Source organism: Crotalus tigris, unplaced genomic scaffold, assembly GCF_016545835.1.
Source record: "Crotalus tigris isolate CLP2741 ecotype Arizona unplaced genomic scaffold, ASM1654583v1 scf7180000024167.7108832, whole genome shotgun sequence".
NCBI lineage: Eukaryota > Metazoa > Chordata > Lepidosauria > Squamata > Viperidae > Crotalus > Crotalus tigris.
This window is the reverse complement of record NW_024100417.1, coordinates 2,307,611-2,324,844: the sequence shown is the minus strand read 5'-3', so window position 1 is coordinate 2,324,844 and position 17,234 is coordinate 2,307,611. Positions and strand designations below refer to the sequence as shown.

At 38.0% G+C, this 17,234-nt stretch overlaps 1 protein-coding gene across 2 annotated transcripts in view; it reads right to left on the bottom strand.

Moving 5' to 3' along the window:
• LOC120299010 (copine-5) overlaps positions 1-17,234 on the bottom strand; it is a 129,745-nt gene that overhangs the window by 18,862 nt on the left and 93,649 nt on the right. For both annotated transcript variants that reach the window (XM_039323355.1, XM_039323356.1), the window contains 3 exons: positions 11,188-11,241; positions 9,727-9,788; positions 453-499 (listed from right to left, as the gene is read on the bottom strand). In XM_039323355.1, coding sequence (XP_039179289.1) covers positions 453-499; positions 9,727-9,788; positions 11,188-11,241 — 163 coding nt within the window. The remainder of the gene's footprint in view (positions 1-452; positions 500-9,726; positions 9,789-11,187; positions 11,242-17,234) is intronic.

Sequence of the window (17,234 nt, the reverse complement as noted above, 5' to 3'; positions counted from 1 at the left end):
GTCTAAAGTGAATTGAGGCTGATTTTTAAAGCAAAAAGTGATGAGAGAAGCTAATTTTGCCTTTTTCTTTATTATCTCATCACACCTTTCCATGGTTCCTAGCTGAAGCTTGTTTCCAGAATGAAATATTTTGCTTTATCATTTGATATTGAATTTGGTGATAAGATGCCATCCACATTTACAGGGCAGGCAATGCAATCTGACCTTATGTTACAAAGCTCAGAATTAAAAAAGAATCCCCTTAGGTTATGATCTAATGAATGGCAGCTTCCAGGGGAAAGCTACCACTGAACATAATAGGCACTTTTATACAATATGCTCAGGGTTAAGATTTAATGACTTTAATAAAAGTATAATGATCCAATTTTATTTTTAAACACTGGTAAATTGTATAAGCAAATAACACATTAAAGATATAGCATACTAACAACAAAGAATAGATCAAAACTTACCATTGGAAGCTGTGAAATCAATGGCCACTGTGAAATTGATCTGTGTCCTAGAAAAAAAAATCACAGTATCTTCATTTAGGCTATATAATTGTACAATCTACAACTGTAAATTATTTAGTCCATAACTTTTGAGCGAAATGAAATCCAGAGTTGTTTGAAACTCTACTTCCTCAATTCTACTTCCTTTTTCCTTCTAGTATTATTCTTATGCCAAGAATTAATTAGAATAAGATTTAATTTTTTAATCTCTTTCCCTAAAGAGATCTCAAAGAAGAGCCAAAATGGCAGATGGTGCTATTATAAGCTTACAATGTTTCTCATATATGGCTGACATACTATTTGTGTGCCATTAATGTCGCCCTTATTTATTTATATAAAAAGAATATGTACAGGAAGTTCATACTGGAATTTATCACTGAGGAAAATCATACAAACCAGAATTGTAATGATGACGTTAGACTGGTTAGGGTCAGAATGAGCTGAGATTGGTGAACAATATTAACAAAAAACAAAAGTGTCCTCAGATATGATCAGAAGAAAGAATCAGTATGTCAGCTGCTTATTTAGGATGTAAGATGCTAACAGATAAGAAATAAAATAGAACTACTCAACTCTTATTTTGGTTCTGTCTTTTCCAATGGGAAAACATATATTCCAAACAACAACAATGAAAACTGCTGTATGGTCCCATTCGGATGGACCAGGAGTGAAGCTTGAGATAGATAATGTTCTGTTCTGTACGTTGGTAAGTCACTGAGACGAGGCAGGAGTAACAACAGTTGCTTCTTTATTTAATCTCCAACAGAACAACACAAAATGGCACGGATCCCTTTTATACCCCCTTGCAGGGAGTAGCATCAACCAATCAATGCAACGTATCTTTCCCACCTTGCGCATGCGCAATAGGCTGGAGACAGCCTGTCTGGCCCGGGCAGCCACGTGGTCTGCCCGGGTCTCTCTGCAGCTTCCTGCACCTGCTGTGTCAATCACAGCCCAGGACATAACAGGTAATATAAAGAATATTAGAGGAAATGCTTTCTAGGATTCTGAAGGAAATTGCTGATAGTCTAAACACAGATTGTGGGAATGCTGCAAACATAATCCACAATGGCTGCAATGGCATTTGTGACAGCAAGTGTCTTAGATTTAAAGAAAACTAACTTCAACAAACTTAGACAAAGCTTAGGAAGGATTCCATGAATGGAAATCTTAAAGGGGAAAACAACTCAAGATGCTTGGGAAACTCTGAAAAATGAGATTATAAAAGCTCAGTCTAACACAATACCATTAAGAAAGAAAAACAAGAGACCTTAGATGAAATCAGCATAGTTGCCTAAAGAACTCTCTGGTAAACTGAGACAAAAAGGACAAGCATAAAAGAGGGACAGAGGGACGCATAACTAGAACAGAATACCAGCAAATAGCCCTAATCTGTAAGGATGAAGTCAGGAAAGCTAAAGTTCAGAATCAACTAAGACTTCCAACAAATGCCAAAAATAATAATAAAATTTTCTTTCAACATGTAAAAGACAAGAAAAAAAGTCAAGGAAACAATTGGTCCACCAATGAGAGAAGATGGCAAGGAGGTGAGGGAGAAAGCAGAACTGCTTAATTAATTCTTTGCATCTGTTTTTACACAAAAGGAAAAAACAGACCAACCTTTCAAAAGCATTATAGTAGAAGACAGACTTGGAATATAAGTCCAAGTAGGCAAGAAAAATGATAACAGAACATCTAGCCACTCTAGCCAAGTTCAAATCATCAGGATCAGATGTATTACATCCCAGAGTTCTAAAGGAGCTGACAGATGTGATCTTGGAACCACTGTGGAATACTGAGAAAATGCCAGAGGACTGGAAATGGAGCTTCAAAAGGGGAAAAAAGGACTTGACCCTATTCTTCTAGTATTCAGCAAGGCATTGAAAGACATTTCTAAAAGACATTTAACATCTACCTATGCATGTTGGGTGGCCTTCAGTTACATTTAAAATAATTTTATGATTTAAATTAAAATGTTGACAGGTTTTTCTGGCAGCTTTTTGTATAATAAGTATATAAATCCCGCAAAACAGTGGCCTAAAATGCTATGAAATGAAATAAAGTGAAGACGTGTTTCATTGCTGCCAGTACCAGATACTAATAACTATATAATAATAACTCTTTGTCCCTCCATGAGTTCTTATGAATCAGCACAATTCTCAGCTCCAGAGCTTATCTAGGTGAACAGGGAATAAGGGTTTAAAGGACAGTGAGCATTAGTGCTATTAAAATGGATGATTGAAAAAGCTGTCTGCAGACATTTCTCTGGCAGCCTTCTTAGATGAGATTCCAAATCTGTCATCTCCCACCCTCCACCAAAAGCAATTGCTCCCATGACAGGTCTTTCCTTCAAATGTCATACAAGCTTTCAACGAAAGAATGCAGCTGTCAGTAGGAGATAACATTTTAAAATGCCTGGTGGAAAGACAGAGACCAGGTTGAGGGGAAAGGCTTCTTTGTTTTGCTGCTCTGGAAATACATCCAAATTAGATCTAGCATTGCCCAGGGATGTACTTTTAACTCTAGAAAAGAGCACTAAGATGTAGCTATCTGGGGCTATGCGAAACTGAGAACCCCATTGTTCCATTTCTTCAACTGGTAGTGTTTGAATTTTCCTAAATACTCAGAAGCTCAAATGTTACATGGGGTGGCTTAAGGACACTCCCCATTTGTGTTTATTTCCATATTACCTCTGAGCCTGGAGATGTGGCAAATCCAATGACTAATAAAGGAAATCTATAAAATGTAAAATCAAAGTTATATAAAAAAAATCTCTTGCATACAGAGCAAATTGGTCTCCAGTCCTTAAGCACTAACCTTTCACACAGCTTGCTGAGTTCAAAACAAACTTCATAATAATCAATTATGGTTGGTCACACAGCCAATTGATTAGACTGAATTTGGCATTTTTATCTATCTATTGAGTCCTTCAAAAACCTGGGATAAGCAGATGTTGTTGTTTGATGGTGTTAAATGCATCATTGCAAGATGTAAGCTGTTTCAAGTACAGCTGTCTTCTGCAATTGACTGATGATGATTTTGTTCATGCTGATGATGTTTATGTTGTGCTCCAGTCGTTTTGGGATTGCATCCAGAAACCTATCCTTATTGGTACTATCTTTGCAATGACACTGGAACTGATGGCCAGAAATGGTCTGTGCACGGGTGGTTCAAACCTGGCTCCGTGAGAAGGAGTGAATACCTGTTGCTTGATCCCGAGCTCCTGCCCCCTCCCCCAGTGGTTCAAAAGCAAGCAACATTACAAGTAGATACTTCAGTGGGAGAAAAACCTAGCTGTGTTCGTGTGTGGGGACAGCGGAAGCTGGCACTGGACCAGGCCGGATGTGAGGCATTGCGACACAAGGTGAAGAAGCCCAGAAGAAGCCAGCATCCTGAGCGCCGCTAGTTAACTGGAATAAAGTATAAACTGGTATGTCCCTGCAGAACAGTAAGGATAGGCACACAAGCGCTGAACAGAATGAACTAGCAATTTAGGCTGTCAGGACTGCAGTGCGTCCAGCATTGTGTAGATTTCCCTGACATTGTATGCCACACGCTAAATAAATGCTTTCTTTTGTCATAGTCGTTCTACTTCTATTTGCAGGACTACGTATTTTGTGATTTTCTCATTATTATTTAATTATTAATAACTATTCAGGATAATGTTTGAACCAGGATAGTAAGAAATCATTAGACAAGCTTGGCAGAGGAACCCTGCTGGGAAGCTCACTTGACTTCTACCAAAAAAGAAAACAGATGGTCAAGGAAAGGAAGGAATAATTAGTAAGATGTTAAACTAAGTACCTTTCTCCTGAAATGAGAGGACCCTAAGGAAAAATTGGTCAATAAGAGGAAGCATGTTGAATTACTAACATGAAAAAGGTAATAGGATAATGAGTTTCAAGAAAAAGGAGAATAAAACAAACTTACTAATATATTTCAGAGAATGTATGCTAGTTACCGAACATCAGTTAAGGTCCTGTTTAATATTGAATAACTCTAAGAAGTCTCTTCACCTTTCAATGAATCTACATCTTTTAGGATTCCTTCTGAGAAATTGATAATGGGTTAACAACCTGTTGGTTGTTAAGTGCTCTGAATGTGCTTAGATTGATTTCTAGACTCTAGTACTTCTCAAAAGCCACAAACTGATCTCTAATGGATTCTTTAGTGATTGGATATTTGCATATGGAGAATGTGGGATTTTTATGGGCCAAGAATGGTTGGTAGATACATCAGCTAAAATACTCTTGGCTGCAAACAACGAGCCTGCTGCCCAATGTCTACTCTAAACAAAAGCCAGCCCTCAGCAATACATAGAAAACAACAACAACAAAGCAGTTACAGACTTGGGGAACTGTAAGGGTTGCAGAAATTCAGAACACCTATGCAGATGCCACTTGAAAAGTAGAGGACTGCAAAACAGCCCAATCAAGACTTTGCTTCCTAGTGAAATGGAAATGCTATTATTTAGGGAAGGGAACATTTCTAATGTGAGGTTCCCACAATGCATCATTTTGTTGCAGTATCCTACACATTGCCTAATCCAGATGCATTACAATAAAATAAAATATGGTTAGCATTTTAAACTAAACAATTTGTACAGATAATCCTCAACTTACAAACAGTTCATTTAATGACCGTTCAAACGGCATTGAAAAAAGCGTCTTGTGACCGTTTTTCACACTTACGACCAGATGCTTGGCAATTGGTTCATATTTATGATGGTTGCAGTGCTTTGGGGTCACGTGATTATCTTTTGAGACCTTCTGGCAAGCAAAGGGAATCCAGATTCACTTAACAATCATATTAGTACCTTAGTAAATGCAATGATTCACTTAACAACTGTGGCAGGAAAAGTTGTAAAGTGGGGCAAAACTCACTTAACAAATGTTTCACTTAGCAACATAAATTTGGGGCTCAGTTGCGGTTGTAACTGGAGGAATACTTGCACTTCTAAGTGTGACTAAATAAGTTAGTGACCCTTCAGGCAGAGCACATCTCCAAATTTTGCAATACCAGTTTTCTCAATACCAAAATGTGCACCCTAGGAAAGACCACCTACTAAAGGCATTTGCTAGGAAAAGTTGCAGTGTTGTAAATGGATGGGAAAAGTGATGCATGGGAAAACTGAACAAAAGAGACATTTGATTAACTATATGAAAAATCACGTGGACTGAATATAAAGAGATTTTTCTTATGAGAACTGGCTGTGATGACTCAGTATTTGGCAGGCAAAAGGGATTCTGACTGAGACAAAAGTATATCGGCAAAACAAAATCTCTCCAAGGTGTTTGAGCTTGTTTCTTCAAAATGACTTTGGACTTTTAGAGGCTTTTCTTCATTTTTTTTTTCGGTTGCAGCTTACAAGAAAAATAGGAAATAATAAAGCTACATTATGAAAGATGAACACAGAAAATGGTAATAACTAAGCCTCTCCTAATTGACCTTATTCCTCATTTGTTTTACCTGTCTTCAATCTTTTATTAGCTTATGCTTTAAGATTCTAAGATTAGCTTATGCTTTAAGATTCTACCCGAAATGCTTTATCTTCTTAGGTCTAATAAATTAGGCACTGGACCAAAAGCTCTGTGTTACATCGTCTTATACTGTCCCAAATATAAAGATATTTTCCTGCTTTTGTTTGCATGTTTTGACATTAATTTTATATCATAAAGTCTAGTAACATTATTAGATCCAACCCTGTGTGTTTTTAGCAGCTTTCTTTATGTTCTTGTGTAACAGCTCCACTTTCTAAAAAATAGATAATCTGCTCACCACAGTTGGGCATGGATTTCGGATCTTCTGTACCCAACAATTTTCTTTTCAGTGTTCATTGGAATAATTTATCAGTAATTCAATGTCTGATGGTGCAAATAAGCACAATTCAAATCAGGAGGCAGAGCCATTTGTTACACTGACATAATTAGGGGAATCTATCTGCTTCTCTTTCCATTTTATTATCATAAAATCCCATGCACTAAGCTTTTTGAAAAGAAGATGGACAAAATGTGATAATAAATATGACATTATACAGAAGTATCTGATACATGACCTTGTCCAGGTGTTTAATTGTATGAATGGCAGGCATATGTTAAGTTTTAAATCCTAAATAGCTCAATGCTGCTCTTCTGTGGCATTTTAGAGTTGTTTATTTGGCAAGAAAATAGCACATAATTAGCTTGTGTCAGAGAGCTGCAGCATCTTTCTTGATCAGTTCCACCGGTAGTCACTCTGATATAAGCTAAACCTATTGAAATAAAACGAAAAGTGTAATTTTTATCAGGAGATTACAGGTAGCCCTTGATTTACAACTGTAATGGAGCCTGGCCCAATTTTATGACTTTTTTGTGGCAGCCTTGAAGTGAATTACTATGGTTGTTAAGTAAATATGTGCCCATTAAGTGAACATCATGGTTGTTAAGTGAACCCACTGTTCACTAGGGAGCACTTGTGCTGAAAACCAGAAGGAAATGCTGTTTTTTGGCAAAAACACTGTAAATTGTGGTCACATGACTGTGGGATGCTGCAAATGATTATAAATGCAAGCTGGTTGCTGAGCACTCAGAATGTGGTCATGTAACCACAGGGGAGCACAGTCACTAGAACTTTGGAACCAAGTTGTGAGTACTTTTTTGGGGGGGGGGAAATCTGTTGTAACTTCAAACAGTCACTAAGCAATCTGAAGTAAGTCAAGGACTGCCTGTATACTATTTGGGCATTCTCAAAGTAGAAGAAGTCCAATTACCACCACTAGCTAAAATTAAACTCTTGTTTGTCTAGTCCAGACATGTCAAACATAAGGCCTGCGGACTGCATCTGGCCCGTGATGGGCCCAGTTCCAGTCCACAGAGCCGCCCTGACAGCAAGAGACCGGCCCCCAGCTCCTCAGCCCACCCCAACTTGGCTGGGTGTCCCCTAGGTGCACACACAAGAGGCAGCGAGCACATGGCGGCTGGCAGCCCCTCAGCCACCCATCAGATCCTGCAGCCCACGCAGTACAGGTGGGTCCAAGCATCATGGCTGACAGGCCAAACCACCAAGTGGCAGGTGGAGGCAGAGGCAAGGGGGGGGGAAGCATGCTATCTGACCCACCAGAAACGCCAGGCAGCCAGCTGCCCACCCACCCCACCTAGCTGTGGCAGGTGCAGGCAAGCAAAGATAGATGGTGGGTCTGAGTGCCATGGCTGCCGGGCCAACCCTCCAAGCAGCAGGCAGAGGCAGGGTGGAAGGCACACAAAGACTGCCATGCTGTGGCCCCTGCCCCCTCAGCCTCCGCCATCCAACTTTGTCTTCCAGCTCTGCCGCACACACTGGACGAGCATCCCACCTGCCTGATTGCCCTGGCAAACATGAAGGGCAGGAAGCACTCTGTCCCCAAGAGGTAGCTGGGACTCCCATCTCTGCTTCACCTGAGCCCAGTCTTGGAGCTGCCCCACATGCAGCCAGGCATCCCCTAGGAAGTGGTGCCGGCTTCATGGGGTCATGGAGTCCCGGCTTCCTGGGAGCTTGACGCTTGCCCCCCACCACTCAGGGCCCTGGGCAGTCCAAGCTGCCATCCAGGGGATTCCCCACAGCCTGAGAGGGAAGGCAAGACTCCTGCAATGGACCAGGCTCCAGTGCCCGCCTCAGTCCCTCCCCCTCTTCTGGAGACCTCCGGATCCCCCCATAGCCCTGCCCAGCCCCCCACAGGTGACCCCCCAACACAAGTGATATTGAGCAGGCCATGCCCACTCAGCCCCCCAAGGGCAACCACAATGCTGATGCGGCCCTCAATGAAATCGAGTTTGGCATTATGCCACCAGCTCAGTGCTTCAGTTGTATCCATCTTTATCATCCATCTCTAATCCTACAACATAGTTTTACAATGAAATGTAAGAATCATCTGTTGCCATGGCGGCGAACCTATAGCACGCGTGCCACAGACGGCACGCAGAGCCCTCTCTGTGGGCACACCCATTGCCCCAGTCCTAGGCCTTCAGCTGGGTTTTATAAAACCTTTTCACTTTAGGCCTCCGCCGCCATGTGCAAAAAAAAAAAAGGTTCAATCAATCAATCAATTTCAACTTTTCACGGAAAAAAAAATCTTGCAAAGTTGGAATTGATTGATTGAACTTTTTAGTCCCACCCAGTCTGCCATTACCACTGCAGCCATGCCCACCCAATTGGCCACGCCCACCCAATGGACCACACCCACCCAATGGATCACGCCCACCCGGCACTAACAATTCATAACTGGGTTTTGGGTTGCAGTTTGGGCACTCGGTCTCTAAAAGATTCGCCATCACTGACCTATTGCATTCCCATGTCATGTCAAATGAGGATAATAAACCATTACTGGAGCAAGAATCATGTTGGTGCAACAGCTGGATCCCTTCTGTTTGCTTCTTTTCTTTGGAGAAATGAAGCAAAGAGAGCTTTATATGGGAGCCATCTTTTGATATCGGGACCACAACTCCAGTGATGCCAATGATGTGATCAGAGGGACCAGGGATAAAAAAATCTTAGCTTGCTTTGTTTTCTTTTGTGTATGGTGGATTGGGTTGGAAATAGGAGCATTTCACAATACTACAACTTTATCCTTGCATTCCCATCGCTATTTCTGTTTTCTCAGCTGAAAATCTTTGGCCATTTCGATGCTATCTTTTGGCAGCATGATTTGGATCTATCTTCTGAGGATTTTGGAGAATTTTAACAGGACATGTTTCACTTCCTGGAGACTTGGGGAACATTCCCACTGTTTCTTTAGATATTTTCGTACCTAAAATCATACAACTAAATATTATCATTTTGACACTCTGTTTTGGCAGGAGAAATCTTTGGACATTTTAGAGGCTATAAATGGGGTGCCAGACTTACTAAATCTGTAGCAGGCTGTAGCTTGCCACTGAGGAACATTTGAACCTAGAATTAATATTATGGATTCTCAAACAAATCACAATTCATAAACCTTGCTTTATAGCTTTTAAAAATAATCCAGTTTTATCTGGGCATTTTAACCCTAATTCTGATGTTGGGGTTAATCATACTATGCCTTCTTCAAGACTTTGAAAACGAAAGAGCAAAATAACACTAGTCATTTGCATAATTTATTCTATTTATTTGTTTTGGCTGAAATACAATTCCATATTAATTAGGCCACAGCAAGCACAGGTTGGTAGGAATACATAGCCCAACACTCTTTCCCATGATGTCTGGGTTAAGTTTCAGTGTTTTAGTAAGAGAGACCACTTACCCTCCTTTGATGTAATCTAGAAACGTATGTTCTGATTCTGTGGCAAATGACAGCAATGTTACCTTGAAAAGGAAGAACAGGATGTATGTCACATAAGGACTCATGAAATAATTGTTACTGGGGCAGGAGCATCTGTTGCTAATGATGATTTGCAGTCATGTCAAGGCCATCCCATCTTCAGTTTACTGCCAGTCCAATAGGTTACCACACCCCTGTTTTTTAAGATTATCAGATTTGGGTTGCAAAAATCCAGAAGAAATATTTATTTCTTTACTGAAGATTTGAACTCAGACTTACAAGACCAGTCATAGCAGTTGCCTAGTAAAGTTTCACTCTGGTGGAGAATCTCTCAAAAGTATCATGACCGTATGTTGTTGGTTTTTTTTGAAAAATCTAATGGACAAACCTGAACAGGGGGCAAATCTGAAAGACGTACACAAGGAAAAAAATGTTTATAATTCTATTTTACAAAGGAAAATTCAAGAACTTTTCTGCTTTATAAAAATGCATATTCTAATAAAAAATATCTAAAGTCAAACAGTATATGTAAATTTGTTTTAAAAAGATAATTCAATGTTCATATTTTTCACACAAATGTGAAAGACTGTGCATTAAACGGTATCATTTCTACAGTAAAACTTAAATGACCAAAATAAAGGTCAAAAGTGACTTTTTGAAAAATAAAATCTAAAGGATAACTTTTTAAAATAAAGGGTGTTCTTTATAATAAAAACCATATGGTCACTGTACTCATAAGGAACAGAGTGAGTTAGATCATTTGATTAAAGAACATTGTTATTAACAGTGGCGTACCAGTTTTTCAAACAGGAATCTCTCTGGGTCCATAAGTTCATACTGGGAACTAAAGCTCAGACTTTCTGTATGGGATCTACTACTATGGCTCTTCCTTATATATCTAACAATTTAATCATTTTCTCCTATGGACAAGGAACAAAGAGCAAGCTACTATAATATATCATGCCAGAGGCATCAGCCAGATTTAACAATTACCAACAAAATAATCTGGATTTATCTGGCAAATGTATCAATCAGCCCAAATGCCTGCATTTTTGTTTGCATGCAGGAATTAACATTAATTCAAAATACTTTCTACATTTACTCTGTGTTGAAATATTTATCAGTTCTGTCTGCCTTTGATTCAAATCAGATTGCACTATTGTCTACTATTTTAAATGTGGAATCCTGGATACAGGATTGAAAGCCACCTGTTTTTATTGGCCCTTCCTCTTGCTGGTATTTGTATAATACAACTGCTGGGGAAAACAACAGTGATGGTCATGCATTATTTGCTGTTTAGTTTACATCAATATATGCAATTTGCTGTCTATTTTCTATTGTTGCAGCTCAAATAAAAAAGAAATCCCAACTTCAAAATTACTCAGATAACATGTTGGGGAAGTATTTTAATACATCAAGTACATTTATACTAATGTTACTCACTGTTCCTGAATTAGAGTATTTCTTTTTCTTCATTTTCTTTTTGGGATTTACCACCTGAGAGAAAGAAAGAAGAAAAATTATGCTAAACATCTCTGTGAGACATCTGGTCTGGCTGAACCTGCAATGTATACTAGAAGCAGTAGATGCCCTCCTGGTGTTTATACTAATTCCATCTCTAGACATGACAGTTTGTAAAGGGCTATTGGAAAACAAAATAAAAGATGTGATGTGGCCCCAAGGAGTTGACAAATTCTATTTAAACAAAAAGGAAGTCTAAGACTGAAGAGGCAAGTGGGAAAGGAGGCTCAGAGAACAAAATGTGGGTATGCTGTAAACAACTTCATTTGCAAATCATCTGGCTTCTGCTTTAGTTTTATATATGCTAGGGTTCTATTTCAGCAATGCAGAGAGCAGGGACTTATGCTAAAGCCTCCCACAAACAAACGAATGAACACTTTTAAAAAGCAATATGAAGAATTCAGCTTTTCTTGTTCTTATCCTAGCAACTATCCCACAAGATGCTCATTATTATTCATCATGTACCAATGAGAATGAAAACTGCAACACCAGTTAAACTACTACAGGCAAGGAGACGGTGAAGCTTTGCCTCCTGAGGTCCCAAACAGATCAACACATCTGTTACAGTCAACAGATCTTTCTAAACAGGCAAATGATGTTATCTTAATCCAGGTTAATCTTAATTAGTATACACTCCTTTTCCATGACACATACAAAAATAAGATTTTCTTTTAATATGACATCAAAACCAATTTATAATGTTGCTCTGTGAACCAGGTATCTTTTAAGGAATTGGGGAGGGGGTATGTATTAGTGTGGAGGTATTTTGCCATAATACCAATGGAATTTAAGCTGGTTTTTCATCTTAAATAAAAGCTTCTTTGTACAAATAAAATAAAATAATAAAATAAGTACGGAGGTGTAATTCCTAGCATGCCATATATGAAATATGAATTAAATCAGTATATGCGCTATTCCATTGCGTTAGGATGAACTTGGTACCTATGATTATTCAGTCCTTTATCCCACCTACACCGACTAGATTTTTGCAATGTTTTTATGCCATGACCTCCCCTGACCCCAGATTTTAATCTTATCACTCCAGACACCCATAATATCTGACAATATACTCTGCATCAAGCATATGACAGCCAACACATGCTGCAGTATCACCCTTTCCTCCATCATGGGTGCCATAGATCAAGTTACATGTGTGCCACACTGCCTGACAAAAATATAGCGTTAGTACAGAATAAAAATTCTTCTTCTTCTTCTATGTTTTTTTTTATCTTAATCAAAGGAATATTTACCAAGCAGTTGTCCTGCTAATGTTTAGCCAACACCTATTAAATCTTAGCAGCTAGAACTGCAGCTGCATAATACTTGGGAATGAGGTTAAAGTGCCCTGCTTATCCTCTTCTCAAAGCCAGTAAAAAGTAAAGAAAAAAAGTGTATAATTTATTCATATTAGGAAACTCAGATTTCCTTGCTAAAAGATTTGAGCTATTCTGGAGCAAAAGTTTTATTTTTAGCATGACGTACAGACCAGATTGCTACCATCTCAGCAGTTAAAGCTGGAGGCCATGCAGTCCTCCTGCTTCGTTCAACAGATCATCAAGCTATTGGAATTATTAGATGCTCTGATGCAAGACCCAACATTCAAATAAACTGGGTGTTTCCTTCTGTTTCAAATCATAAATGTCTCCTGGGATATAATCCATGAAAATGTGGTTATGAAATAGAAAATTATTTTAAAGAAAAGAAACTGAATATACAAAGTATACTATATAATCTAGTATTGTAAATGACCATAGGAAGTGTACAAATCTGACTTATTTCAAATAGAAGATTATTGAAGTATGACAGTTCTAAGTTTAAAATAAAATATTTCTGAATTATGCTCTAATTCCGATCAAATTATAAATTAACCATTCTGAGATAATTTTCTACTTAATATACAATAAATGAGAATAGACTTAAAGTTGAAAACACAAATGTAAGAGAAATCCAGTTCTGAAGGATCTTTAGAAAGAAATTTGAAAATAAAGTTTCCACCATAATTTTTTATACCAATTTATGACACAGCTGTATTTGGAATTTGTATGTGTTAGACAATTCACTGCATATTCATTTGAAAGGAGCGGTTTTGCAAGCCACCTTGGTGCCAGCAAAATATCCCTCTTCAAAGCATTAAAATGGATGCAAGCTTTAAAAGGTTTGTGTGGCCACTTTGAAGGCTTACTGCAGCATAGATACATCCATGTGGTCACCCCACTTCACTGAAAATCTCAGTAGGTCACAGTCTGCATACAAATGCACACATACAGACAACTGGGAAAAGACTTAAAGCTTTTACATGAAACTTTTAAATAATATGACTTTTCCAAAACTATGCTTCATTCATATCTGTGAATGTTTTTTTTGAAGTGCTCATTTCCAAAGTTTTATACAGGTTTATTAAAGGTATAGCAGATTAGTGGGAGAGTCAAGGCTAATCAATGGAAGTGCCCTTCATAATGTATAGAATCTCTGTAGAATTCACTAATCCATAAATAACAGTGGCTGGGTAATTTTAAATGGGGATAGGGAAAATGACAGGAAGTATTGTGAATGGGCAGGCTAAAATATGGCATTCATAAGTGACCAAACTCATGTCAGACAGTTAATCCACATCCACAAGTGAACCATGATTCTTGGCCACATTTAAAATTAAACTGAGTACCTCTCTCTTCTAAAGACAAAAAGGATTTTTTTCAAGCACAGTGCATAGCTGAAAAGGGGAAAGGGGATGAAAAAGATTGAGAGTGCATTACTTCTTCAGGAGTCTCTGATTAGACTCCCCCAAAACTGGAAGATGCAGAAAACTACTATTTAGATATTTCTGTTGAAATATATAAAGGTCCAGCTAGAAAACTGTGCTTGTTTTTTTCTTCTTTTCTTTTTCTGCATGGAAAAGAATAAAACATTGGGGGTAAACCCAGTTTTCTAAACTATGCAGAAAAATAATATTAATTTTTGCTGCTTACTTTAGAAAATTGAGATTATTTAATTTTTGTTCATATATCAGGGGCATGAAGAGTGAATATTTTCTATAGGATCTTCTTAAAAATTATATAGTCATCTGGAATTTTTGTATTCTCCCTTTCAAGAGTTTGCTGGAATGCCTTCTGTTTATTTGTAGCAGGTCCACCCCATTTTGTGGCCTACCTTCTTTTGATTTTTCTATGGATTTTTGGTTTAGTTGGTGACCTTGATTAAGGCAACTCTGTAACTCTTTTTTTTAGAATGTTAAACATGTGTAATTTAAACCTTAACGTTCAAAAGGAGCGTTGTAGTTTATCTCCTTCTCATAATAAAATTTGATTTTGTCTATATCTTGTGAGATTTGTCCATATACCAAACAAGGACTGAAATCTTTTAGCCATATGCCTCTAAGCTACACACTCAGGAGCTTGCATCATAGGAAATATTCTATTTTATTTTTAACCTTTTAATAGCTAGAAAGGGAACAAAACGTTTGAAAATCCCATATTTCTCATATATTGGGATGGGAAGCCACCCAGAGTTTTGTAAACAAAAAAAAAAGGGCAGCTATGTAAATGTTATGAATGAATGAATGAATGAATGAATGAATAACACAGAAAGGTTACAGGAAGTGTGTCAAGTAGGGAATTGGGTGATGGCAACAGATACCAGTACTAGTTAGTAACTATTTGAAAGCAAGACATTAGGCCAAAGTGTGAAGACCTGGATGATTTCTGGGAGAAAAAGTTTGAAATATTCAGCTTTCCATTGAATGGGTTCAGCTAGCTCCATTATAAAAAGATAACACAATAAGTATCTACTAACCATATATTTTCTAGAAGCGCTTGCTAAATTTTAACAACCAGCAATCTCAGCCAGCATAGCCAGTAGTGAGGGTTACAAGGGCTGCAGTTAAGCAATATTTGGAGAATCACAAGTTTTCCTATTAATGGCTTAAATATAATCTTATATATGGGTTCCTTCATTCCTTTGAAAGGAAATAAGAAAAATATCAGATTTGATTTTATGGCCATTTGCCAAAGAGAATATCTTTCTTTTCATTATTATGAAAAACAGAAATGTAAATTCTTTTTCCAATTTCATGGCATTCTGTCCTCTAGAAGAGCAGAGTTTGTGAATTATATAAACTATGCAAATTTCTCATCTCTGTTTTCTTCTTCTCCTCCCCATATTTCCCTTACTGAGGAGAGAAACTACTTTCTTTGAGAGGAGCAGCTGGGATCTCCCTGTGCCTAGTCAGGCCAGTCATATGAGAAACTGTCCTAGAACTGTCACATTAGATACTATTATAACAGGACTACTGAGCATAAGACATTAATATGCAAAAAATGATTGGTAATAACGGAAACTCCAGGGTCTGAACTAACTGGCCACATATGTAGGCATGCACACTGCTGCAACTCTGTTTTTCAGCTTCACATGGACTTTGTCATCTGTTGGTGAAGTCAGATCTTCAACTCAAGCAAAAAGTCACCATCAATGCATATTACAACTAGAACTAGTGACAGGCCACAGACTCTATCAGCTGAGATCACGTCATGCCAAAATGTGATTTTTTAAATCATGTTTTATTAAAAAAAATAAATGGTTGAATTTACATTTAATATTAAATTGTTCATCATTGTTTACAAGGTACAATGGCAGGATATAACTAATAGTGGTTTAGCTCACCATATGTAGAGAGCATGGAAGATGACCCTGGCAGAGACACTGAAAAACTGTTACCTAGGTAAAAGGGGCTAAAACATTTTTAAGTCCGATACATTCAGCTAACGTTCAGAAGTGGCTCAGGCAGATACTAGGCCTCTTGAATTCACTGAACTATAGGAAGGAGGGTGAAGTACAGCACACTTAGCACGTGCAATATTCTATTATAGCAATCACTTTCAATAAAAGCAGTTTTTGTCATCTTACAGAGTTGATTTCATCTTCTGGTCTGCTTAAGTGGGGCTGGCATTGTGTGAACTCAGTCAAATCTAGTTCCAGCCTCTTGGCACCTGTTCAGCACTATTTAAAGCTCAATATTAACTTTACATGTCAGTAGTCTCAAGAGGTATGTAGATATGCATGGGCATCTGTGCACATCATGACACTATCACATAAATTATGCCAATTATATAACATCATCAGAGCTTTTACCAAATGCTGTACAGATAAGGGAAATTTATATTCTTCAACCTGGAAATAGTTTTTGAGGAAAACCTTTTCCCACAGATTCCTGTAATAACCTATATGTTATCTCATAAGAATGTTTGAGCATAGCATGGAATTCAGGAGAGAATTACACAGTTTTCACAGTGGAACAAGTGATGACCTCCCCACACCTCTCCCACATACTCCTCCCCCCATGTTATGCATTCTATTCATCAATGACCCAGGTCAGAAGATGAGCCCTGAAGTTGCCAAGCTTGCCAAGGACACTAAATTATTCAAGGTGGTAAAACCACAATTTGACAAAAGCCAAAGCAACCCCCTCAAACTGGATTAGGAAAACAGAGTTCTTTGCCAGATCTACAGGTAGCCTAATAGGCTCTAATGATTCAACAGGAAAGAGATATTTTGGTTGTGGTGTATAGGTTAAAAAAAAAATCTTCTCAGCATGCAGAAATGAAAAAGGCAAACACTGTGTTTGGGAAGATCAGGAAATAGGTTAAAAATAGAACAGCAAGTGTTATAATGCTTTTATATAACTCAGTGGTGAGAGTGCAACTGAACTGTTGCATAAAGCTCTGGTAGTCCCATTCCAAACAATGGGATGTTCAGGCTGAAAAGTCTGAAAGATTTTAGATCAGAAAAAGAATCGTAAATGGGGAAACATCACCGAGAAACTTTACAATATCTGACAAAAAATGTATAAAAATCATAAAAGAGAAAAGAATCCACATTAATTTCTTGAGCTCCTGGACAAATTGGAACAGAAAATTAGCAAAAGCTATATACGTTTCAAGGCATAGAGTTAATATCTTTCAAACCGCTTTCCCTAA